The following is a 25,130-nucleotide window of genomic DNA, read 5'->3' as shown; positions in this document are numbered from 1 at the left end:
ATTTGCTGTGAAGTAATGCTCATTATTTTGCTTTGCTGAGATGTGATGAATCTCAGGAACTTAAATATCCCATCTATTATTTCTTCACATGTTCGATGTGATATGTGAGTTTCTTTAATATTTTTTGTATCTTGTTCAACTGACAACTACAAGTAATTCTGAGCAATTAAAGAAGACATTTTAAGACAGCTATTGATGGTTATTTTGAAAAGTAAGTTGTTAAAGGTCAGCACTGCTGTAGTTCTTTGGGCTCTGTGAATGAACTTACATGTATTTTATCTATTTAAGGTGAATTTGGAGAAGTATGCAGTGGACGTCTGAAGACACCAGGAAAAAGAGAAATACCTGTTGCAATTAAAACTCTAAAAGGTGGCTATTTGGACAGGCAAAGAAGAGATTTCCTGAGAGAGGCTAGTATCATGGGACAATTTGATCACCCAAATATAATTCGCCTTGAAGGAGTTGTTACAAAAAGTAAGTTGCTATTAATAGCTTTTTCTTTTTTTTGCCATTCTATGTCAGCTCATGTCAAATTAAGCATTCCTTCCACATTCAATATGGATTGCAGTTCTCAGAAATTATCCAAATCTTAAAGTGAAGCAGAAATTGAAGAGTTAGAGACCATAATAGGAAAGCATAAATAAAAATCATCCTCATTCAGATGAAGTCTTTACAGAATTTTATGAAATAGCAGTGTAGAGTTTGCTTATAGGCAAGTGTAATACTGTAGAGAAACCCATAAATGTAACTGACTTTACAATGAAGTCACATTCTCATGTCAGGGAGCTGCTATCATCTTCTTTTCTCTCAATCACTAACACTTTATTTTGTTGCATTTTACTGATGTTGGTACCAGAAGAGATCCATTTTCTATTTTAAAGAAATAAAATATAAACTCTTCTTCACTTGTAGTATACTTGGAAATGATTCGCTGATATTTCAGAATAATCTGTGAAATGCCTTACACTTTTTGCCTGTTGCAGCTGCCAAGAGATATTCCTTGCCTCTGATATCTAGCTTTTGTAGTGGGGTTATGAACTTTTCTGAAATGTCTAGTTATCATTTAAGTATTAAGTAAGTTTCTTACTAAACATTATTTCTTTAATGCCAACTTTTTTCAGTAATTACTTTAAAAAAACTCAAGGTATACTCCTCTCAAAATTAATTTTTGCCCTTTCTGGTTTGCAGTACTCAGGGTTTTTTTTTTTAAAGATGAAGTGTAGTGTATAGGAAACAATTACGTTGTTTTGTCATAGTAAATTCAATGAAGATGTTATGAATATTTCCTGTTTTCACCTTGTTACAGTATCAAAAAATATGCTTGGAAAACACAATGTACTAGATCAAAGCAGAAATTATAGCTCCTGAATTCATGTAGTTGGAATGGAATTTCAATAGGCTTATGGGATCACCTTGTTCAAATCTGTCTCTCTGTGGTTCTAAATTGACATGAAAAGTATTTCTTTCTTCCCCCAGCATTGCAAGGATAAATTCATTATTATTTAGGAATGTTTGATTACTAGACTAACAGAAGCCAGTACACTGCAGACTTCTGGAAGGATTGAGCTTAGTGTCCTTCATTGCTCTTGACAACAAACAAGAACATGAGTTAATTCTGGCTGAGCAGCTTTGGAGATCTTTGTCAAGAGATGTAAACATGTAAGAATTTAATTAAATTTAGGTCATTGTTCATATTAAGCAGTATGGCAGCAATAAATTTCAGTAATATGGGCAGATTAGGAACCAGTATCACAGGTATAACTATGATCCACATGGTAGATCTAGTAATGTATGTCTCATTGCTGAAAAAGGCTAATGGCTGTGATGTACAAACATTGTTTAAATCCAATTAAATGGTGCACATGGAATACAGTATAATGTACTTGGCAATAGCATAATTGTTTAATCTTTTCCACATTTATAAATTTTCTTTCTGTAATGTCTCATCATCAGTCCAGACAGAAATTAAGATTGCATTAAGAAAACAGAAACAGATAAATCAGTACTTCAACATTAGGGTGTTTGTTCCTGTTCAACAGGAGAAGTGATTATAGACTACCTTAAGTCATCATCAGCAGTTCTGCTTTTTTCCAAGAGTCAACAAACTTAATTATGGGTTTTGGAATGTTTGCTTTGAGGTAATATAAAAATAATAGGTGTCACTGTTATAGTCTCACTGTCATACAAAAATATGTTCCTCTCTAAGATATAAACTAGAAGCTTTGAAATAAAATATTTTTTCATCAGGCAAGCTTTAAATAAATAGAACAATCATGCAAAAATTGTTATAGAGTGAAAAAAAAAATACATGAGTTATGAACAGATTTCACCTTAAGGCATGGGAAGTGCAAGTTATATAAAGGACAAAATTGTACAGTATTACTCTGCTGCAGGGAAGAAGCGAGGAGGCAGTAGCTAGAAGGCAGACTGAGTGAGGGACACATGTTCTGTGCTGTGCTTCTCTTGTGCCAGTTTATCTGTAGGATGTTGCCTTGCACATATACTACCCTGTCTGTGGTATTTAGAGAATAACAGGGCTTTAGCTGGGAGCCATTCAATTTTTGTATTTCACTAAATCCTCAGTTTAATATTGTGCAAGACAACATGGGGCAGAAAAGTGTGCTGTAAAAGTGAGACAGAATCTTGTCCCAGACAAATTATTTATGTAATTATAGTATGATTAAAAGGTGTTTTGTGTTAAAACTTAGATCAATAACAACAGAAACTATTTATCTGATATGCATTACAGTTCCACTAACATATAAAGGCACATTGGATGCAGTAAATTTGATTAATAGACATGTAATGCTGTTCTTAGCACATGCTTTCTTCTCTCTAACAATTATTCATTAACTTTTAGCAGTTGATGATGTATTGCATCTGTTTGTAAGCAGTGCCTTCCATTACAGTGTCACTAACTATTGAACAAAAAAGAAAAAGGATTTCATTGTAATAAGCAGAAATGCTCTACCAAGCAATACCAAGCCAATAGCTATTGATTGGGGCAATACCAAATTTGTCTATTCATTACAAATGAGTGCTTTTATTCGGTAGTAACAGCTAAGCAGATGTTAACTTTTAAATGATACACTTTTCAAAATTGCTATGGAGTATGTACTGCACAGGATGGAAAAATGTTATAATAAGCCTGCGCAGAAGAAGGTCTGAAGAATTTGAATCCCCATTTGGTTGCTTCATTCCTCATTTGTCCTAACAACGATCCCTAATCAAGGAGCAGTAGGCAGAACAGGTGCTATAGCACAGGCTTTGTCTTAGCAGGGAGTTCAAGTCAAGGGTAGTTTGCCAGGCCAAGGCAAGTACACCGCAGTGCAGAATCTGCATTCAGTAGTTTGCTTGTCCTGCTCATCAGAGGTCACACAGGAAACTGGATTCCAGTTCAGTTTGTTTTATCAACACCATTTCTTTACCTGGTGTGCCCCAAAAGACTGCTTATTGCCTTGCAAATTGATGAGAGATGCTTAAGCATCTCCTTCTAGTCATATTAGCAAGATAATAATTTTTGGACCTCTTCTTGGATGTGTCAGGGCATGCTTAGCTGAATCATTGTCCAAGCTTCTGCTATCAGTTAAAAGAAAAATGTAACTTCCTTCCCCAGCATGCACGTATGAAACCAACACTGAGAATATGAACTAGATAAAAGTTGTGTCTTCCACTTCTACATCAAATTCAAGCCCATGTTATAGACTTTCCATGAAAATATAAAGTAAACTAAAGTTAGGCTTATAGCAAACACAGACAAAGATAACTATACCTAGAAGAGACATGAGAAGTTTATCTTTGACTATTGTAACTGTACTGGAAAAAAACATTGGTGTTACACAAGGCAAACTGGAATCTCTAGTGAGTTTTGCTTGATGCTGTCTTATGCAACTGTTCAAACTATGGCCTTGTCAGTATTGTGTAATACTGTATGAATACAAATTACCAATACATTTAAGAGATATATTGTAGTAGTAATTGTAGTAATAAAAGTAAGACCCCCTTAGCCTAAATATATTTGGATAGTTAAAATTAATTTCCAAATAACATCCTTGAACTTTGACTACTGGAGCATTTATATCTGTCACATTTACAAGAGGAATTTTTTAAAGTAATTTTTTTAAGGAATTCATTTTCTGAAACAACTTTCTATATATGGAAGTATTTTCAAATTAATCCATTCACAAAAGGAGCATAAATGAAGACAGCATCTAGACTTTTTTGTTCTTTGTAAGCTCAGATCCCTGTAACACTGAGTCTCAGTTTGGAATAACACCTTCAACTACCTTGTTGTCTCCTCACTGTTTTGCTTTAGTGACTTGAAAATTGTGAATTCTATTGAAGTTCTGAAATCTCTATTCAGTCATCAAACAGATTAAATTCAATGTTTTATTCATTGAGTTCCTTTTAAAATATTGTATATAATCAATTCAGTGCAAGAAGATTCTTGAGGTCACTGTCCCCCTTGTCCATGGGGAGGGCAAAGCAGCAGCCTGGTGCTCCTTCACTAGAGTTTTCAGTATGTAGCTCTTCATATCTGCTCCATTTTTCATTTATCAAAAATGCAGGAGATAGCCCTGAATTACTTTTTTTTCAGTCAAAACATTGTGTTCTAGGCCTTTTAGACCTTGGTGTAATGAATGTGATCTTCACCTTTTCTCCAGACTGTTCACAGGTTGAGACTGTTTAATGGAGTTCAGAATTAATTTTGGAAGGTGATGTATTTTGTAGTCTACATCTTCATTACACACAGCATTGTATACTTGGCTGTTACGCAAAAGAATTGAGGAAATTTTATTGTAGTAACATTCTTACCTTAGTCATGGATGGTGAAATTGTACTCCCAAGAAATGTGATTCTACAAAGCTTAAATGTTAACCTTCTACGTTGTAACTACTTGAAGTAGGCCACACCATGATAACTTTCAAAATGTGATTATTCAGCGAAAAAATTGTGATCTGCATTACAGAATTTATCCTTGATTTCTGAAAAGTAAAACCTTTCAGGCCAACAGAAAATATATAATGTAAGCATTATAGTACTGTTTATAACCAAAAATGTAACTGGTTTCAAATCTTGACATTTATTTCTGTCAGTAATCTCAGTACTTCACTGGAGACATCACTGTCATCTCCAGGCACAGATGTACTTGCTGGAGGCCAGAGTGGCTTCAGAATCACCACTTGCCCTCTCAGGCATTTACACCTGCCCTATCTGGACCACATCAGGAGTACTGTGTGTAGTTCTTGGCTTCCCAGTTCAAGACTGACAGAAATATATATTAGAGACAGTCCAAGGGAGGGCAACAAGGATGACCAAGGGACTGGAACATCTGTCACATGAGGAAAGGCTGAGAACCCTGGGGCTGTTTAGTCTGGAGAAGAGAAGCCTGAGAGGGGATCTTACTAATTTTTATAAATATCTGAAGGGTGGGTGTCAGCAAGCGGGCAGTCTCTTTTCAGTGGTGCCCTGCAATAAGGCGAGGGACAATGAACATGGAACTGAGAAAAACTTTACTATAAGGGTGATGAATCACCAGGACGGGCTGCCCAGAGAGGCTGTGGAGTCTCCTTCTCTGGAGACTTTCAAGACCCATCTGATCACCCCTAGGAGATTCTGCTTTGGCAGGGGGGGGTTGGACTCAGTGGTTTCCAGAGTTCCCTTCCAACCCCTACTATTCTATGATTCTATGATTATGCAACACAGATACACAGCAGGGTATTGAAGATGCTATTCATCCCCCAGTATCTTCTGTTCTGCTTATGGGCAATCCACTGTGATACAGAGGAGTGATGAGACCATACGTGTCATATTAGCCAGTGGGCTTTACATGAAGATAGGCATAAAGCTGAAACTGTCTGATTAAGCATATTGAAGCTGTGCATATAATGATATGCAAAACAGCAGGCTTTCAGTTGTGTTATAAATTGTTCAGTAAGTGGAGCTGTGAATTTAAATTTGGCTGGTTTTTATTTTCCTTTGAATTATGTCTCATATATCACATTATTGAGTTCAGTGTTTCTCTGGCCAGCAAATTAAGACAAAATCCACAGCCATCACATGCACTGTTAGCCAAATTCACTAGATCAATTTATTAATATCATCCAAAGTAAGGAATTGAAAGTTAGAGCTGTGGACATGACTGCTTGTCAATGTTTAGGAGTTCGGGTGGACCAAAAACCTGAGGACAGGATTGTTCTGTTATCCCCTCTCCCCCTTTCCACTCTTCCAAAGGAAAGGGAAATAAGAATGAGACACTTAGAAATGGGAAATTAAAAGTGAGACAGATTTACTAGAGCAGGGGAAAGACAGTAATGCATGGGATAAGGAATAAATAGATACAAACATATATATATATAACCTGATCTAGATGGCTGCAGGGATAGATGCCTGAAGGCTGCTTTCAGCAGGGCCAACTCAAGAGAAGGCTCCATGGCTCTTCCCAGCACTCCATGGATGTGGGTTCTGAAGAGGTGGTGGCGAGCTGGGGGTAAAGGAGCACAGGGAACAGTAGTGGAGCAAAGAGTGGGCGAAAGAGAGGAAGGAGGGGCTGAGGGAACTTCCTAGAGTATGGGCATGGGAAGGGAATATTGACCTCTCTGTGTTCCCCCCTCTCAGAGTCTGAAAACAATCCTTCTTTAGTTCCTTGTATCTTGACACTGTTAGAGCAGTGTCATATTTTGAGTACAAGTCAGTATCTATAGCTTTCCTGCAAAATGGGTTACACTTCATGAAGAACATAATTAACCTTGGTACTACTGAGTTATTTTTAGAAATTACAGGCACGCTTGTGGATATTTCAGGTAGCACATACAAACTACAGTGTGTTTCATTTATGGAAGGTTGCTGCCAAAAATACTCAAAATATAATACTTGATTCTCCTGAATGACACATACTTGCAAGAAATTAGCTGTGGAAAAAGATTAAATTTCATTCATTACAGTCTGAAATATTTTTCTTTTTTGCAAAAAGTAAAGATATCTGGTTATGGTTTCCTGAACTTCAAATCAGTCATGTATCTGTGTTCTGCTTTTCTATTTTGCAGCTAGCAAGCTATACATTATAGCTGTCAACTCTGTTGTAGCATCTTTCACAGGATGATAAGCAATGAAGAAAAAGCATTGTGTCAGACAGTCAAACAGCTAACATCTTATTAGCAGCAGCTTAATATGACCATGATACAGTATCTAAGATAGCTAAACTTACATGATTCTACTTCAGAAGTTATGCCTGAGAAACAGGATTTCACTTTCTTCAGGATCCTTTACCTTCACATGTTTGTATTTAGATGTATAGGAGCTGCCTTTCAGAAATACTTTGATGCTTTGATGTGTGATGTGCTTCTAGCAGAAAAATCAGTGACAAATATTCTTACCAACAGCCATACAAAGATAAGGTCTTGTAGATAAGAAATGGCCAGATTTTTTTCTTTTTTAAGCACAAGTGTGGTCGTCAGAAAAATAATTGCAAGTGATTGCATTTCCTTACATCTTCTGAATAAAGTATGGAATTTCTCCTTCCACCATTAAGTAAAGAAGAATATGGTACAACAAGTTAAAGGGCAACATAGTAATAGTGTGTATGTGATATGTGAAGGGTTGAGGATTGTTTTAACATCTGTAACCAGAAGATTTCATGAATACCAGAGACAAGACTGCAGTGTACCGACAAGTTTGCTGCAACATGGCTCATCTCTTCTGTATGGGAAAATCATATGAGCAATGAGAAGAACAATTATAAATGACAATTGCAAGTGCAGTTGGCAGGTAAAGGAGTGAGAGGGTTAGAGAGTGTATCTAAAGCAATCAATAATCCTGATTCACAAACTGTGTTTGGTTGGGTTATTTTTATAACTGTAAATTCATTTCTTATTCTTTCTACATGTATTGGTAATGTCCCATTGCAGCTTTGTTGTTCCTAAATCTTTGTTGAGAAGTGAGTTACTCTTACTGAAAGTAATACCAAGATATACTGAATTTGAGAATAATTTATTGTGATAGCTAAGAGAGATTCTGCTGTAGTTTAGAGCCTAGCAAAATCAGATTATATCAGAAGCATTATTTGGTAAGCTTCAACCTAATTGTTAAATATGTACTTTCAGAATTGAAGCAGTATATTTCATATTACATATTTCGTATTGCATATGAAAAATATGTAATATTTTTCAACTATAAGTCATTCTCTTGTAATTCACAGAATATACAGCATTGGGCTGTGAAGGCCATTGAAAGGTCATCTTTTGCATCTTCCTGCCCCCAGGCAGAGGCAATTGTATTTAAACTAGTCTGGATAGATGGTTGCCTGTTCTATTCTGTTCTCAGAAACCTCTCCTGGTGAAGATTCCACAGCCTCCATGGGCAATCTGTTGAGTGTTTAACTATCCTCATACTTAACCTTCCTACTGTTAAATTGGACTTATTTTTTTAATGCTCCTTAAGGCCATTAACTCTTTTTCTGTCTGTTGTGGAACAGTTTGTGCCTTTCCACTTTGCAGCAGTATTTTACATTTGTAGACCATTATAATGTCTTCACTGTCTTCAGTAAATTACCCAACTTCTTTCAAGTCTTTCCTCATGGTATATGTTTGCTAGACTTTTGGTCATTCTTAATGCTTTCCTTTGGAATCTCATTAGCCAAGTCATTTCTAAAATATAGTCTTCAACAGTGGATACAGTGAATGCTGAGCCTTACCTTCCTCTAGTAATCAGGAAATAATTATTTTAAATGTAAAGTGTGTTACTCATCTTTAAATATGCATGCTTTTTAATAGCAACCATTGTTGGCTTTGATTTATTGTTACCCATAGAGCCTCTTCGGTGAAGCAGCTGGCTGTCTCATCTTTCTTCCAGGATATATTTATGTGATTGTTTACTGACTTCATTGATCCACTTTGTCTGCCTAGGGTTTCGTTCTGTATTTTCTCACACCTTTACCTAGCATGCAAAGTCATCTTGCCTTCTGCAACTAATCTCCAAGAGCTCTTTCCACTTTGGTATCTTTCTCAGATTTAGAAACGCACTCTCGATTCCAGCATCCCATCCACTAAGGAGAAAACAAAATAATAGCAAAAGCCCCGAACCGTATTATTTGTAACTTTCCAGGTTGACAGTGGGCCACTGAGGATGTTTTCCCAGCTGCTATTACCCAGGATGTGTAACAGTTACATCAGAACAGTAAATCATAGTTCTCTGTCTTGACTGTGACCAATCTGGGATATGTACAAATAACATTACTGTAACTCTTCTATCTGTGAGACCTGTTTGTCACAAGCAGAAAGTAGGCTGGAGTGATATTTGTTCCTGAGAAATGTGTGCAGGTTGTTACTTACCACAGGGTCATCTTCTAAGTATTTGTAAATACTTTAATTATTTGTTCTGGCTTTAAATGAAGTTAGTCTGACTCAGTCCTTTTTCCTTTTTGATGTGTTCAGTTATGTTAAACTTTGTGAGGCATAACTTGATCAAGTAAAATGGAAACTGCAGTAAATCTAGATACTTGCGACTCTTATAAACTGTATTTTTATTATTATAAAAGCAGCTGCAGATCAGCAGTAGAGGAATTAACTAAAAAAAAACAAATGACCATTACTACATGCAAAAGTTGTTTGTGTGCTCTGTTTCATCTTTTCAGTTAATTCCATATACAGAATTTTGTTACATGCTTCATGGATCGTCACAACTGTCATATGCAGGCTTGTCCATCAACCTATACTGCCTAGTACTTTGCTTATGAAATAGCTCCACTGTAGCAGGAGTGGCATATTGCAGTTTTGGTGCAATTCAGGTGTTACCATGTCTGGTCGATTAGAAAAGCAGAAAAGCCAAAACACTTCAAAAATAATATACTTATATTCATTGCAATAGCTGATTTAAATTAACCTGGAAAACTCTTCTGACTTAATAACTTCAGTTTTGTAAGTTCAGTCAAGACCATTAAGTGATTATATAAATTTCTGACAAATACAGATTTCTTTGAAAGTCCCATAATGGAGCCATTGAGCATGAGGTTGCAAACCATATAAAAATCAGGTATGAACTGTAAGAATCTCAGAAAATGAAATGGGTAATGTATTTGAATTGCCAAGGGAGAATAAATAGACTTAGCAGCAAGATCAGCAAGTATGTTGATGGAGTTAGAAAATAGCAAAGAAATGAGTCACTGTATAGATGCAAGGAATTTAGTAGTTGTTCCTTTGGGGCATGCTAGCTGTGAAGTGTGGAAGATAAGGCAACTGAATTACTACAGACAACAATAATAAAACCAAATCAAATTTAAAAGAATTTCTGGTTTCTTCACTGCCAAGAGAAAATAATTTTATTGAATTTGGCCATGATACAGAAACACAGATGGACAGTTTGCTGATACAGAGCAGCCTAAGAATTAAGGGAGAAGCCTTATCACACCAGCTTTTACCATCATGCTTCATGTTATTTTCAGTTATGCTAAGATTTCACTTTTAGGGGAGAAATCTAGATTAGATCCCAAAATAACAGATAATTCAGTGTTTCTGTCCAATGGTGGCTGTCGGGTCTAGATCCATGTCTGATACCAAGGAATACAGCTGCTTCTTGAGGTGACATGGTGAAAGATGGGAGACATAATCTTGTTGACTTAAGCCCACAGTGTTACTTAAAAAAAGCAACTGCCATCACTGAGTTAACTAAACTCAAACTTACATTCATGCACCAAATAATTTATCCGTGGTGCTTTCAATTTGATACAAAGTTATTTGCAGTGTATTTTTTATTTTAATGTTGCCTGAAGTTTACTTGTGGCGGAAGAGTTCCTGTTCACCCACAGAGTTCATATTTCTGTTCGTATTTCCTTGATTCTTTGAATAAGCTTTGCATTTATGAAAGGGTTTTTGTGGAGACTTATAAGTTCATTTCTGTAGTGTTTGGAGACCCAGGGGGCAGGGTGCTACTCAAGCCATAAGCATTATAACTAAATAAAGGCTAGAACATTATTACAGAAGAATTGTGAAATATAGTGATTAACATAAATAATATGTCTTCTCTAGTCCAGTGGATTTTAGGTATCTTAAAAACGGAGGTATGTGTTTCAGTACTTCTGCAAACCTCAGAAAATGGCCAAGTCTCATCACAATAAACAGGTAAAAGGTAGAAAGTAGTTTTTTGGGGGTTTTTTTGTAAGTTGTGATCATAGAATAGTCTAGGTTGGAAGGGGCCCTTAAAGGTCAATCTAGTCCACTCCCTCTGCAGTGAGCAGACATAGATCAGGTTGCTCAGAACTCTGTTCAATCTGACTTTGAATGATTCCACAGAAGGAGCATCTCCAACCTCTCTGAGCCACCTGTGCCAATGTTTCACCACCCTCATACTACAGAATTTCTTCCTAATATCTGATCTAAACCTACCCTCCTTTAATTTAAAACCCTTTTCCTGTTGCAATGGACCCTGCTAAGAAGCCTGTCCTCATCTTTCCTGTAGGCCCCCTTTAGAGACTGAAAGGGTCCAATAAGGTCTCCCTGGAGCCTCTTCTTCAGGTTGGACAACACCAACTCTCTCAGCCTGTCTTCATAGGAGAAGTGCTCCAGCTCTCTGATAATTTTCATGACCTTCCTCTGGACTTGATACAACAGCACCACGTTTTTCTTTTGTTGGGGGCCCCAGAACTGGGCACAGTACTCCAGGTGGGATCTCATGAGTTCCCATGACCTGCTGGCCACGCTTCTTTTGAGATTCTTAAGTAACTTTTTAAAACTGATATGCGTGTCAGTGTCACTGCTAAAAATAGAGCACAATTATCTGTGCTTTCTCATATGGGATATATTGACAGTCTTTAGGGACCAATAGTACTGGTGTTAGCACTTTCAACCATGTTATGCTGGCAGGTTGTATTTACCAGTGTGAAGCAGTAGTTACCAGTTAAAGCCTTCACAGAAGACACAAGAGGATGCATTGCATAAATATACCCTAATTCACCTAATATGCAAAGTTAAATTGATCAGCTTGTATGCTTGAACTTTGATTGGCTGATTCATGTTTGAGTCATTAAAACTGTTCTAGAAAGGCTGAACCCCTTCTCTAGTTCAAATCTCTTTGAATTTACATTCATTTGCAACTGTGTAAATAAGAAATGAAATAAAGAGGTTTTCTTATGCTATGTTGCTTAGGCCTACCAGGCACTTTGCCAGAGTTGTGATGAAACAGAACATGCAAGACCAATATCAGTGATTAGTTGAAGGGAAATGCCACAGGTCATCATCCTTAGATTTACCTGAACTGGACTAAGAATCTAGTTACCAATCTCCTGTCACCCTGAAATAATGAGACCATCAGACCTAGGGAACTGCTACTTCAGGAGGTAGTTACAGTAGTGGCTGTTTGGATGCTATACGTGCTCTATGGTGTAAAGTATAATGCAATCTCTGACTCAAGATTGAAATGTGGCCTTTACCACAACCTAAAGGCTCACACCTAAATTTCTAGTAGAAGGCAACAAGCCTCAGATGTCTGTAACAGCATATTCATGTGAAGAAGACTTAAAATATGGATTGTTAATTTTCATGTATAAGTGACCTGATATTGTATTTTATAGAAACTTGAGAGTAGGATGAAAGGAAATGAAACCTTTGGTTATTTAAGATACCTTCTTTCTAATGCAAGGATTGCTATAAACAGCTATAGCTTTAATGCATTGGATAGGACAGAAAGAGTCTAGAAGAGAAAATAAATTAACTTCTTGAAAAGGAAGTAATACCAGTTTGTTTTAGCAAGTTGCATATGGGCTTGTCTGAATAAGGAAGTTTCTTTTTATCTCAAACCAGACACGTCCTCCTCACACAGGAATCAGATAACTTGTATAGAGTGTTGCCAGTTGGGACACACTTCCCACTTTGAGATTAATTTTCCAGTGTATAGCAGTAAAAGCTGCTGAAAATAACCATTTTCAGTGATGAGCATGAAATCTTCAAATTTTGGAAGTGAAACAGTCGTTTTATGCAATGAAAATCTGTTCAGACCTGTTTGAGTAATGGTCTGCTGAAAAGTGCCCTGTGTTTTCTGTGTTCTGCTCCAGAGAGCAATTGAGAACTTTAATGGCAGAGGTTCATGGTGAGCACACACCTGCACGTTTTGCTTCCTGGTCTTACTCTGCATTGCAGCTCTAGCCAAGGCAGATAAATTATTTCTGCTTTCTCCATTCTTTTAGCGCTGTCACCAACATCCACACAAAATAATGCCATCATTTTAATATAGTTTTCATCTGTAAACTGTTTACAGAATCTATTCTCTCAGCCCATCACTGTGTTCTTTGTGTATTCCTGACCTCCAGATTAATTTAATTCCTCTCTACTGTGAGACTTGCTGGATCCATTTCAAAGACTATAATTATATTTCTGATTCTTCATACATACATAGTTCAGGTTCCAGATGAGTAAATAATTTATATGCAAACTATCTGGGATCTGTTGCAGACTCTGGATGCTTTATTTGGAAATACAGTTTGCAAAATATACTGCTTCTTAAATTTTACAGTTCTCACAGATATATTGTCTTGGCATTGCTTATAAATTAGGAATAGCTGTTAAAACTGCTAAAGGGGGATACAATTAAAAGAGAGAAGCAATGCAGAGAAAATATATATATATTTTTAAAACACCATAAGGAGATGCTGTGAGTTTAGAGTATTCAGTTTATACGCATGAAACACGACAATCCTGTAAGCACATTTTAAGAGGCAATGTATTTAGTCTGACATTCCAGAATAGATTAATGACTACATCAATTGGTAAATATTGTCATTTTTCTACTAAATGTTAACAAGGTAATTTCTACTGAATAAAATTTGAAAGTAAATAACTTGAGCTTCTATTGACTTTCACTTCAGTATTTTATCTAGAGAAGAATAGTACAGAATTTTCATAATAGTAGAAATCTGAAACAAACTACTGTAGATTGTAAGTTGTACATTTCACATAGTTTACTTCCTTTCTTCCTGAAACAACAGAAACTTGTTGACTTCTCCCTGGACTGATAATAACTTAACCACTTTGGAAACGGTCTCCACTCTTTTCATCTTTTTTCCTCTCGGTGTAGTTGAGAAAGTTCTTCAGCATACAAACACTGTTCTGCTGTTTGAGATAAGTTTGGGAATTTGGTTCCATTTTTTCAGTGAATGCCTTGAAAATGTGACTTTGCTATGTAAACACTGACTACCCAGTGTTTATCTCACCAGAATCAGTGTTGCCAAACCTAGCACATGGACGATCAGATGAGAGTTTTACCTCATGGAATTCATCAAGTGGTCTTTGAGCTTGAGAATAAATCTTCTCAATACACTGAGAGAGCTAATTCTCTTTGGTTCATAGCATTTAAAAACAAAAAAACAAAACAAAAAAAAAATTCTGTGCATTTGACAAAACCCATCAGATAGCTACAGGAGCTGCCTGAAGCCTGGCTTCCAACATGAGTTGTCAGGGGTGGGCTGGGACTTCTTCACTGAGCCTAGGCATAGAGGTTTTTTAATCTAGATTTGTATATATTTAACATTTATATTTATTTATATATATGAATATATAAATATATAAAAATATATATAAACCATTATATATTACATTTCTAATCAAAGAGTTCATCTGAGGTTATGATAATGATAGCAATCTTCTACTTCTACTTCACTTACATGAAGGAGTTATTTAGTGCTTAAACCAAGAAAAAAAGAAAACTTTTTGACAAAAAAATCACTTTTGGTCAATTAACTCTGTGGAATTTTAGACCCAAGTGGTTTTCTTAACTGAAAATGGTGAGGTTTTTTCAGTGATGCTAATTGCTGTCTATAAGTAGAGAGGAGTAATATCTCCTACTCCTTGTTCATCCTGTTACAGACTAGCAAGGCTAAGTAGATAAACAGAGCTCTAATTGCAGAACTGCAGAATTTACAGCAGGCTGCATGGTTACATTCATCTTCAAATGTCAGCCTTGAAAAGCTATTTCACTCATTAAATTAAAACTCACTGTAAATTTTTAATTTGAAATACAAAATTAAACCTATTACATGTTTTTAATGGAAACACTATGAAAAAGAAAAACTGAAAATTTAAAAGTCCCTGGAATTTCTTAGCCATCCCATTTATAAGGCCTCATCAGTATTTCACATGAGAGGTTCCTGTCTTAAACGATGAAGAATTCCACATGATAGGAATGCTCAGATTTTACTCAGGATCTTGCCATCCAAAAATCATAAAAACTGGGTGGTCAAAAGATGACCGCAATTGCTAATTATTAATGGAGTAAGAGTTCCCCAGAATCATTATGTGTACAAAATTAATTGCAGAGGTTTGGGCCAATATTGCAGTTTTACTTTTTTTTGTTCTGAATGAAAACAATTGTTTTAAGTATTTTGTTTCCAGCTAGTACAGGCATGATCATAAAATCCAAATGTACAGCATGTAGTCCTTGGGACAGCATTCTGGGTATCATGCATAACTATAAATACATGAAGGTTTCAAAGTTCTTGTTTACCACTGTGCTTTCAGTAAAAAAATACTTATTTAATAGGCAGCTTAAACATAAACAGATTGTTCTGTCCCATAAGACAAGCACAGTATTTCCAATTAATATTCCATTAAGAGTACAAAGATGATTCAACACAACAGTTATTGCATTTAAAAAGCTTAATCTTATTAATGTTGTCACACCCGTCTTCTCAGCAACCAGAACTTCAGCGTAAATTATTTAACACATCACAATATAAATTGCTATAGTGCTTGTAGAATTCTTTTCAAGCAATTCCCTCATTTTTTGTCCCAAATTGCCTGTTTGTCTGGAAGCAGCAAGAGAAATCAAATTAGATGTTAATATTCTACCCAAATACTGCATAACTTCCATCAGTTCCTCCTTAGGAATTGTAAGCTTCTTTCATCATTTGCTTTTTCTCCCAGAGAAGTCATAAGTAAAGCCAAAACTTGATATAACTGGGATTTGCTAAAATAGTCTCATTTTATGTAAATATTCCTCAGTGTGGATTTATTCTCATCCGCCAGTCAAGAAATAAGAGAGCTCCAGCACTTCATGTTTATAGGAAAGCATCGTCTTTCACAAGGATGTCAAGGTTAAACTTCTCAAATTCAGCTTTGCCCCTCTTCCTGTTTCCAGATAGACCCTGTGAATTTAAGTCTGGAGCAGAGATTAAGGGAATATCAGACCTTTTAAAATATTTTAAGAACTTTGTTATAGTGGTCTTTTCAGAAATTAGGCCAAAACTTGTGGATGCTTTATGGTTCCCAAACCAATAGCATTAAGGAAATTCAGTTTACATCAAACTGAAAAGTAAATGAACCAAAGCATGGATAGTTCAGGCACCTGAACTACTCATACTGCTATCATGCAAAAACCTCACAGTGAAAATAAGCAGGGCAGAATTTGTAGAAAAAGGTCCTTTATCATTGTTGTTGTTGTTATCATTATTTTTGTTGTTTTGTTGTTGTTTTAACTTTTGTTACTGGAGGAGAAAACATAAATGTGTTCAGACACTCAAACCCTTCTTCATATCATCCTGATGAGTCTGGTTGAAAGTTTCCCCGTTCTTCCCAAAAAATATTACTTGGATACTGAAGGGGGCAAACCTCTGGGCTTGTATAACATTACTGTGATCCCATCACATTCAGTCATGGTGTTTCCTCTGTCCCTGCAGTAGATGATGATATTCCCATTATTTAAATGCTATATATGATTAATAGAAACAGGTTAAAAAAAAACTTCAGAGTAATTATACTTTAAATGTAGGTTGTTGCTGAATAATAAAAGTCACAGATCAAGCACAATCATGGCACAGTCCTAGAATAACAAAAAACTGAAAACTATTCTAGGTTTACTAACCTTTGTTCTTTATAAACATCATAAAGCATGTTCACATTGTATTTCCTGCATTTCTAGTGAATTTATTAAGACTCTTTTTTTAAGAAAAGGGCAGATTACAGGCCAGACAGAATGTATGGTTTTGTTAAATTAAATATACCTTTGTTACAGCTAGGCTTATAGAAGGCCAGTAAGTGTTCATCCAAATCTCTTCCAAACCTCTGTGTTAAGTTCTTTCACCAATCTTTCTGTCCTTCCTTTTGCTTGCCCTTTTATTTACTACAAAGCATATACATACAAAGCTCCATATACATGAATCTGAATCTGGGGTCATTGAATACTTTGAAAGACTTCTGCACTTCTCAGAATATTCAATTAACTGTAGGCAAAATAGAGCCTCAGTCCTATTGAGAATAATGGCTTTTGGAAAAGGGTAGTCCTGCTAGGGATGTGGTCCATTAGGATGTTACTCTTCTGCCCTTTCTGAAAGAGAAACTTTCTTATGCTGAATAATGGGAAAAATTTGCACTTTTGTTCTAAAAATTTTCAAGTGCACACAAGCTTGCTAAGATATAGCAGAAAGAGAAATTTTAACTATCTGGAATTCCATTTTTAGGAGTATTAAGGAGAAATGCATGAGAGAGAGAGAGAGGAGAAATACAGTTTGCTCAGTTTCTTAGATAGCTTTTACTGAAGTGGGTTTTGATTGAAGATAAACAACTTGATCACACATACTCAGAAGCCCCATTTAGTTTCCATGAGTCATGTCTGTAATTTGGGATGAGCTGAATTTTTGTTTTAAATGCACAGCAGAGTTTATTCTTAGATCAAATCACCAACAGTGCCTATATAATGGCACCCAAAAAAATGAGGCGACTGATCACTCTTTGATGCATCTCTTGCAGTTACATTCCTATTGATCTTTCTTCTTCAAGGCACTATCCTGACAGAACTAAAGTTAAATCTGGGTCATCTTTTGGAGCAAGATTCTGAAAAACAGTGAAGTGAGATAATTACTCAAAAGCAGACGAAAGAAGCTCTGTATTATTCCAGATATATGGACAGAAGCATCACAAATGGAGAAAATGACTGAAACTCACTGCAGCTCCCTTCTAAACTGGATATACAATATTTCTTTCTATGCGATTCCCTTCACATGTCAAGGAGATGGTATATATGCCATATGCTGTGGCAAAAGTGATGCCTCACTATTAGTAAAACTCTAATCATAAGAACTATCAAGACCACCCATTTTTAATCACAGGAACCTCTCTTGGGTGACTAATGCCCAATAGAGATTCCTTTGAACTTTAATGTTTAGACATTGCATTGCAGTTGCAAGTGTGAAAATACGTTGTCTAAAGAGATTCTACCAAATAATTCCCTATATTACCTAAATTCCAGGCCTTAAGTGAAGCAGAACAGGCTCAAAGATCTTTTGCTAATTTAGATATTGACACGAGTTCTTTCAGGAGGAGTTTCAGTTTCACTAGTTAAAAGTACCCCTGTGTGTAGTCCTCAGCTGCATCCCTCCAACAGTAGTTTATATTTTGTTTTCCTGTATCTTCTATTCATTCACATTGGCATCCTGCTAAATCTACTACAAATTATATGATTTATATAACCGTTGTCCCTTTAGAGATATTGTCAGGAAATGTCTTTTTCTAACTGAACTGGTCAAAGTCTAAGTGGACTAGTAAATCAAGGTGACATTCTGAGATTTACTATAGTTAGTATTCTAATAGTACTTTCTACTTTGATTTAGGATTCCAAGCTTTCTTTTCTAAACCAAATTAAAAATTCAGGCTGCTTTAAAAGTAGCTCAGACAAAGACAGTTAAACACCTAGAGTTACCAAAAGTGTATTCAGGAATGACAGGTATTAGTGTGGGCTCTGGGACAATGTCATTTACTGAAGTGGAATCTGGGGAAACAGAATTAGACCAGCCTTTGAAAATTTGTTGATGAACATTAGAATACAAAATTCCCTCTGGAGACCAACATGCATTTTGTGCAGGTTTTGGTTTAACTAGCTTAGGTACCCAATAAGAGAATTTAGCCTTGAAAAGTTTTCACTGTGTTGTTTGCAAAGTAATGGAAATCTCCCCATGATCTGGTTGGACCAGATAACCTCCATAGCTCCCTGTCAACCTCAATCATTCTGTGATTCTGTGATTTCAATAGGGATAAGCACACTCATTTTGTTAATTGCTGTTGTTCTCTATTATTTTATAGTAGGTATTGCAAAATGTTGTCTAGTGATCTTAAAAATTAGATTTTCCTAAGAGACATAAGTTATGAGGGTAGCAATTTAAACATGCCACCCTGTAGCCTACCACCTTCGCTTTCATGTGTCAGAAAGCTCTAAAATAAATTATTCAAAGCATATTCCAAATCTCCAGATTAGTACATTCAGAATAGTTAAATTTAATTGTATAGATCCATGCTGTCTAAATGTACTGAAAATGTCATCCAAGAAATTAATCAGTGGTAACTTTTAGTCCTGTTTCTGATCTGTTTTTTTTTTTTTCATTCCAAATCAAGCCTACGAAAAATGACATCATAACTTCAAAGTTTTATAAAGCCATTCCTTATTAAAACCTTCCCTATTTTTGCCCATAAAAATTATGAAGTAATGTACAATTTCTGGTGATCTAGGAAGAGAAAGTTATGTGAGAGCAAAGATTTTCGAGTACTTTCTGAATGGATATATCACAAATAATTTTTTTCAAAAGGGCTCTAATCCTCCTTCTAGTTTCTCTGAAGGAACACTAATAATACAAAAGAGGTTTTCTTTTAGAATGAAAGGTGCTCATAACCAAAGCCAGCCTTCTCCCAGACACTGAGTGGTCTGCCCATCCCCCATCCCCACTTCAAACAGAGGTAATGTATTTCACTCTGCTCCAGTGTGTTCCACCACTACTTTAGTGTGCTTACTGCCATTCCCTTCATCCATCCATCCATCCATCCATCCATCCATCCATTCATAAATCGAGCACTTCTGATGATCCACGTGGCAGAACTTTCTCTGCAGATGGAGGGCTGTTGAACACCATTCCGTTGCCCCTTCCCACAGGCAGCAGGATGCACCTTTGCTGTGGGGAGAAATGGCTGTTCCCTCTGTCTGTCTATGAGTATTTCCTTTAACTAGATACCTCCTTTTGCCCTGCTGTTCTGTGTGATAATATGGGACTAAAGCCATGCCAGCTTAGGATGCTATAACAGCGATTTCCCTATCAATTTGTGGGATGATATTCCCCCTGGAACAACAGCTGAAGGAGGAAGGCTGGCTGCCTGCCTGAGCACAGGCACTTAGCTGTAATAATTGTGAAACAGAAGAATTTGTGCTGTTATAAACTAGTCAGAACTAAGCAAATGGTGGATACTTCGTGAACTGTTGGTTGTTCAGAGTATTGCTATAAAGTTTTGCTGTTTCAGTGCACTTTTCCAACTCGTATCTGTAACTAAGTAGTTTCCCATGTTAAGATAGCATGATGATTGTAGTGCATGGCTATGGAAGGCAGAGAGGTGGGTTTTTTTTTCTTAATAAAACCTTAAGTGTAAGCTGCTAAACAACAGCTGTATTTCAGTGCCTTCAGGAATCATGACTTAATATCCATGTCTCCTTTTCACAGTTTAGAAGCAGTAAGACCTTATATTAAAAACTCGTCCCATTACTGTAATGGCATCCGCTTGCAGATCTGGTCTGTCTGCCACTCAAATGTGAATGTTTCACATTTTTTGGTGTTTCAAATGACACAAAGCATTTGTGATTAAATAACTGAATCCTGCCTTTTTCAGTGAGAGAAAAAACATTATTAACTTGCATTTCTTTAGTTATTTGCTGCCTATATAGTCTCAATAATTTTAGCACTCAAGCTGTCATTTTAGTATTCAGAGGTTGTATTGCTCCAAAATTTGCTGCTCCTTGGTTTTATTTCTGAATATGTACAATAAGAGCAATAAAACTGGCTTTATCTCCTATACTTTCTATAACAAATTATCTTCTACTACTGCTAGGAAATTTGAGTTGTTTGCCATTTAACACCATTTTAACATAGGAAAATGTCAATGGTGAAGCTCAAGATGTTTTGCTTTCCTGAAGGTTTCTACATATGGCATGTGACTCACACTTGGAGTACTTTATGGTTGGCATATATTATATTTTGAAACAGAGAAGCAAAGTTTTATTTGGGAGGTCTTCCTATGTGCATTATTTAGCCTTTGCATTTTAAGATGCTGGTTAGAATCAAACATCTTAGAGTCTATGGAATAATTTTCCATTTTAAAATCTAATTTCTTTGTGGACTCTTTATCTATGGTCACTTATGAAGTTATTTTATAATGAAAGCTGTATTTGTTTGGAAACACTTTAACAAGACTGCCAAAGTTTGGCTTTTCTGGATCAGCCAGAGGGAAAACTTTTGTGCTATCAGATATAAAAATACTGCATTCAGAACACTAGTTAAATTAATTCTTGCCCCACAAACTTCAGCAGGTCTAAGGGGCAAGGAAGGGATGTATTGAGGTGAAACTATAGAGCTTTTTGTTTAAAAATAGAAGAGAAAAACTCAAAGCTCTGTTCGGCTAGTTGAGTTCAACAAATATGTATGTTTATTTTAAGGCCAAATTTTCCTCATTACAATTTTATTAGTTAAAAGAAATCCTGTCAATTGCATAAATTTAAGGAAGGCCTTTTTTGCTTTTCTCCTTGTATTTAAATATTTAGGTGTTTGCTATCTCTTAAAGAACAACTATAAAATAACTTCAAGATGATGAAAATAGACTCATCATTGCCTAAATTTTTTTGTTGGATGCTTGCTTGATGTGATTGCAGAAATACAGAAACTATTCTGATCGTCATTTTAAATTTATTGCAAGATGGGAGAATCACGACTGTGCTTTTAAGCAAAATAGGTAGAGCTCTCATTTCAGATCCATCTTTCATGCTTGCATTCACTGAGCAGTATCACTAGCTAGCTGATACGATGCCTCTACAGCTCTGTACATATATGCTGAAAGCTGAAATCATGTATCAAATGATAAAGAGTCCTTATTTATCATCGCTATAATAGATACGTCACAAGACTTATTTTTAAAGTGCTGGATGAGATAATCTCAGTTTCCAGAAATAAAACTGTACATTTAGGCAATGAAGAGAACAGAGACTTTATTCTATTGAAAGTATAAAATGTGTCAGACTTCAAATGAAAGCAAAGCAGAAAGGGCCCATGTCTGTACACGTGTCTTTCATCTGCATCAACATATTGACAGGTCTGGGGAGATGCAGTAGAAATTCTGACTGATGTGGCTGCCCTAGCACAGAAGTTGATAATGTAGCTGCAAATTCTGGATCCCTTTCTCCCACTAGCTGACATGACTTTTGTCAGGTGGCTTTAAAATATTAGTATAAAATGAGCTTTGCTATTATAGCTTTGCCTTCACTGTTCTCTTTTTGATTTGTATGTAAAACTATAAAATGGCTGTATGGTAGAGTTGTTTGGAATGTGTTATGAATATCCATTTTGCCTCTAAAATATCAAAATTTTCCATTCCTCCTAGAAGTGCTGGAATTCTCCATTTGCAAAGTATGCAGAAAACGTATTTTTCATCAAAACTGTGTATTGTATGACATAAAAAAAAAAAAATACTTTTAACTGCTCTTTTATAAGATCTGTTCCAGTGAAACCACTGTTAACTTTGCAGAGATTTGATTATTCTTTCTGTAAACAGTCAACTTCTTTTATCAGCCAAAGAACAAGTCAGTTGATTAATGATCATTTTTATCTCTTTGAAAGGATCCTTTCCGACCATTGGGGTGAAGTCTCTTTCGAGATTCCTGAGGGCGGGATTCTTAAATAGCATCCTGGCCTCACATCCAGTGTCAGGGGGTGGATCTTTACCCCCCAGCATTTCGTCTGGTAGGTATTCCAGCCTATTGCCTCACATCAATTTTCCTCTTCACCTTTTGCCCCATCTCTCCTCACATCTTAAGGAAACCAGCTTTGGTATAGGTCAGACAGGGAGATAAGACGTCCCCCTCCAATAAAAAGCCAAACTGAAAGGAAACGGAAAAGATTAAGTATTTTTCAGGAAATTAATTACTTTTCATTCATTTTGGTGAATGCATCTATAGGAGAAATTGTGAGGGAAAACAATCTGTAGTTAAGTGATCAACCCAAATGTTGGGACAGAAGGCCAAGTATCCTCTAATCATGCACTTCATGAAGCATGCCCATGTGCACCAGGGAAATGTAACTTTAAAAATGCCTCTATAAAATCCCAGATATAAGTGTATTTGTGACTCTTCCCTAAACATTTACTTTCCCTCATTAAAATCTGGAAGCAAAAGACATTTGGAAAAGCAGAATTTAATTATTTACTGATACACTGTTTAAATCCTCTGTATGCTTCTGTAGTTACAACTTATATCTCGTAAAAAACACTTTAATTTTTTTCAATAACTTTTATCACAATCTGAACTTCTATAATCCTCTTAAAATGAGTGAGAAAACCCCATTGCTTGTACTGCCAGCAAAGTATTTTGCACTAACTCTGGCAAGATCCCCAGCAGAGGCAGAGCTGTATGATGATGGCACAAGGGACCTCAGGGTAGGCAAAAGGTTTAGTGTAGGCTAAGATTGAGAACACTGTGTCAGGTGAATGGACTTCTCTTAGATACTGTGCTGAAATAGGGAAGAAGGACAAGTTTGAGACATCCTTTCCCAGAAAGGCTATACATATTATCCATTCTCTTCTGGAGCCATTAAACACCATCTTCCATCATAGCTAACAAAGAATAAATACATGTATCTTAATAATACTTCAAAGTGAGTCAAAGTCCAGTTCTGTTCCTTTCCAGACTTCATATTTCTATGTAAAATTGATCTGAAGATGGGTTAATGTCACACTTGTATCCTTTCAGGACATCTTATATGTAATGTTGGAGCTTTCTGAAAGAGCAAAAATCTCTTATGGTAAAAGTAGGAAGAAAATTGAAAAATTACATAGTGGCACTGATTTGCTATACAAAAGAAGCTGTTCCACTCCTCTCTGCCTCATTTTATCTATTGTAGTAATTGTAGAGCTCATTGATACAAGATGACTCTTACTTTTTTATTTAAGTGCTATGATTTCTTTGTTTACTTTCTTTCTTCAAACAGCAGCTTCCAAGAAACTTTGATGTATTTTTTAATGACTGTTTGGGTGTCTTTTGTCAACAGTTGGTAAAATATTTTCCATATTTTTTTTCTTCTTGGGATACCTCAGAGTGTTTAATAGCCCATAGGCTATTTTAGCAGTCAGCATCACTGTAACAATGATATCTATAGCCAAACAACTGTGGAAAAGGAAATACTCCAGGCCCCATAAAAATCTCTGTTGAATATAGTGCTATGTGTAGTTGATTCTATTAGATTACAAAGGGCCTAAATGCACTCATGAACTGGCTTCCCACCTGCATACCTAACAACAATTTTATTTTATAAGATCCCCAGGCCTGTTTTTTTCCAAATGCTTATAAAGTCACTTTTTTTGGACTTAAATCAAAACTCTTAAATGTGGTTTGTTTTATAAAATTGGTTCATAATTTCTTTAATTTTTTCTATTGAATGTGCTATACTAAGAATTCTAATTAAATCTGATGAAAAAATTGAAATACAAGTACATGATGTGCAACATATAACCTTAGCAGGGTAATGGAATTAAGTGTTCCTGTTTCATCATGTCAACAGCAGCAACAAAAAATCAGCCAAGCATCAGCCCTACAGAAGGGGAGAGGCTGCCCACCTTCTGAAAAGTGAGGCTTGTCAGGTAGTCGAAAGCCAACGAAGAACTGTGATAAATGCAAGGAAGGAGATGTGTTCCTTTGAGAAAGATGCCTGTGGGGTGCAGGTTGCATGAAGCACCTCAGTATAAATCAGAAATTGCTTTTAACAAACATACCCTAACAATCTTATCTGTAGTGCTGATATTTAACTTTTCCTTTTTTGTGTGGTCCTATTTGTGTTTACATTAAGCACAATTATAATTCTGAATCACATCTCTTCATTACAGAGATGAGCAAAGGATGACATTTCCATTTCATGATAACTTTCTATATTGCTAAAACCACTTTTTTTGTACACATGACTGAAAAAAACAAGCATTTACTGCATTTTTTAACAAAACCAAGCCAACAGAAAAAAAAAAAAATTGTTAAAAGGAGTACTGACCTTGGATGTGAGAGACTCCACACTGAATCTCTTGCTGTGCATGATTTAGTAGAAAATACAAGTACATCCATGAATCCTTAATCACTTTAGTACAGAG

The 25,130-nt window shown here is 36.0% G+C and overlaps 1 protein-coding gene across 2 annotated transcripts in view; it reads left to right on the top strand.

Annotated features, from left to right (window-relative positions):
* EPHA6 (EPH receptor A6) overlaps positions 1 to 25,130 on the top strand; it is a 445,064-nt gene that overhangs the window by 342,330 nt on the left and 77,604 nt on the right. The window contains exons 11-12 of one of the 2 annotated variants that reach the window (XM_071756850.1): positions 289 to 474; positions 22,619 to 22,741. In XM_071756850.1, coding sequence (XP_071612951.1) covers positions 289 to 474; positions 22,619 to 22,741 — 309 coding nt within the window. The remainder of the gene's footprint in view (positions 1 to 288; positions 475 to 22,618; positions 22,742 to 25,130) is intronic. The other variant, XM_071756858.1, reaches the window with a different exon arrangement.

Source organism: Heliangelus exortis, chromosome 1 (assembly GCF_036169615.1).
Source record: "Heliangelus exortis chromosome 1, bHelExo1.hap1, whole genome shotgun sequence".
Taxonomy (NCBI): Eukaryota; Metazoa; Chordata; class Aves; order Apodiformes; family Trochilidae; genus Heliangelus; species Heliangelus exortis.
This window is presented reverse-complemented; position numbering and strand designations above follow the sequence as displayed.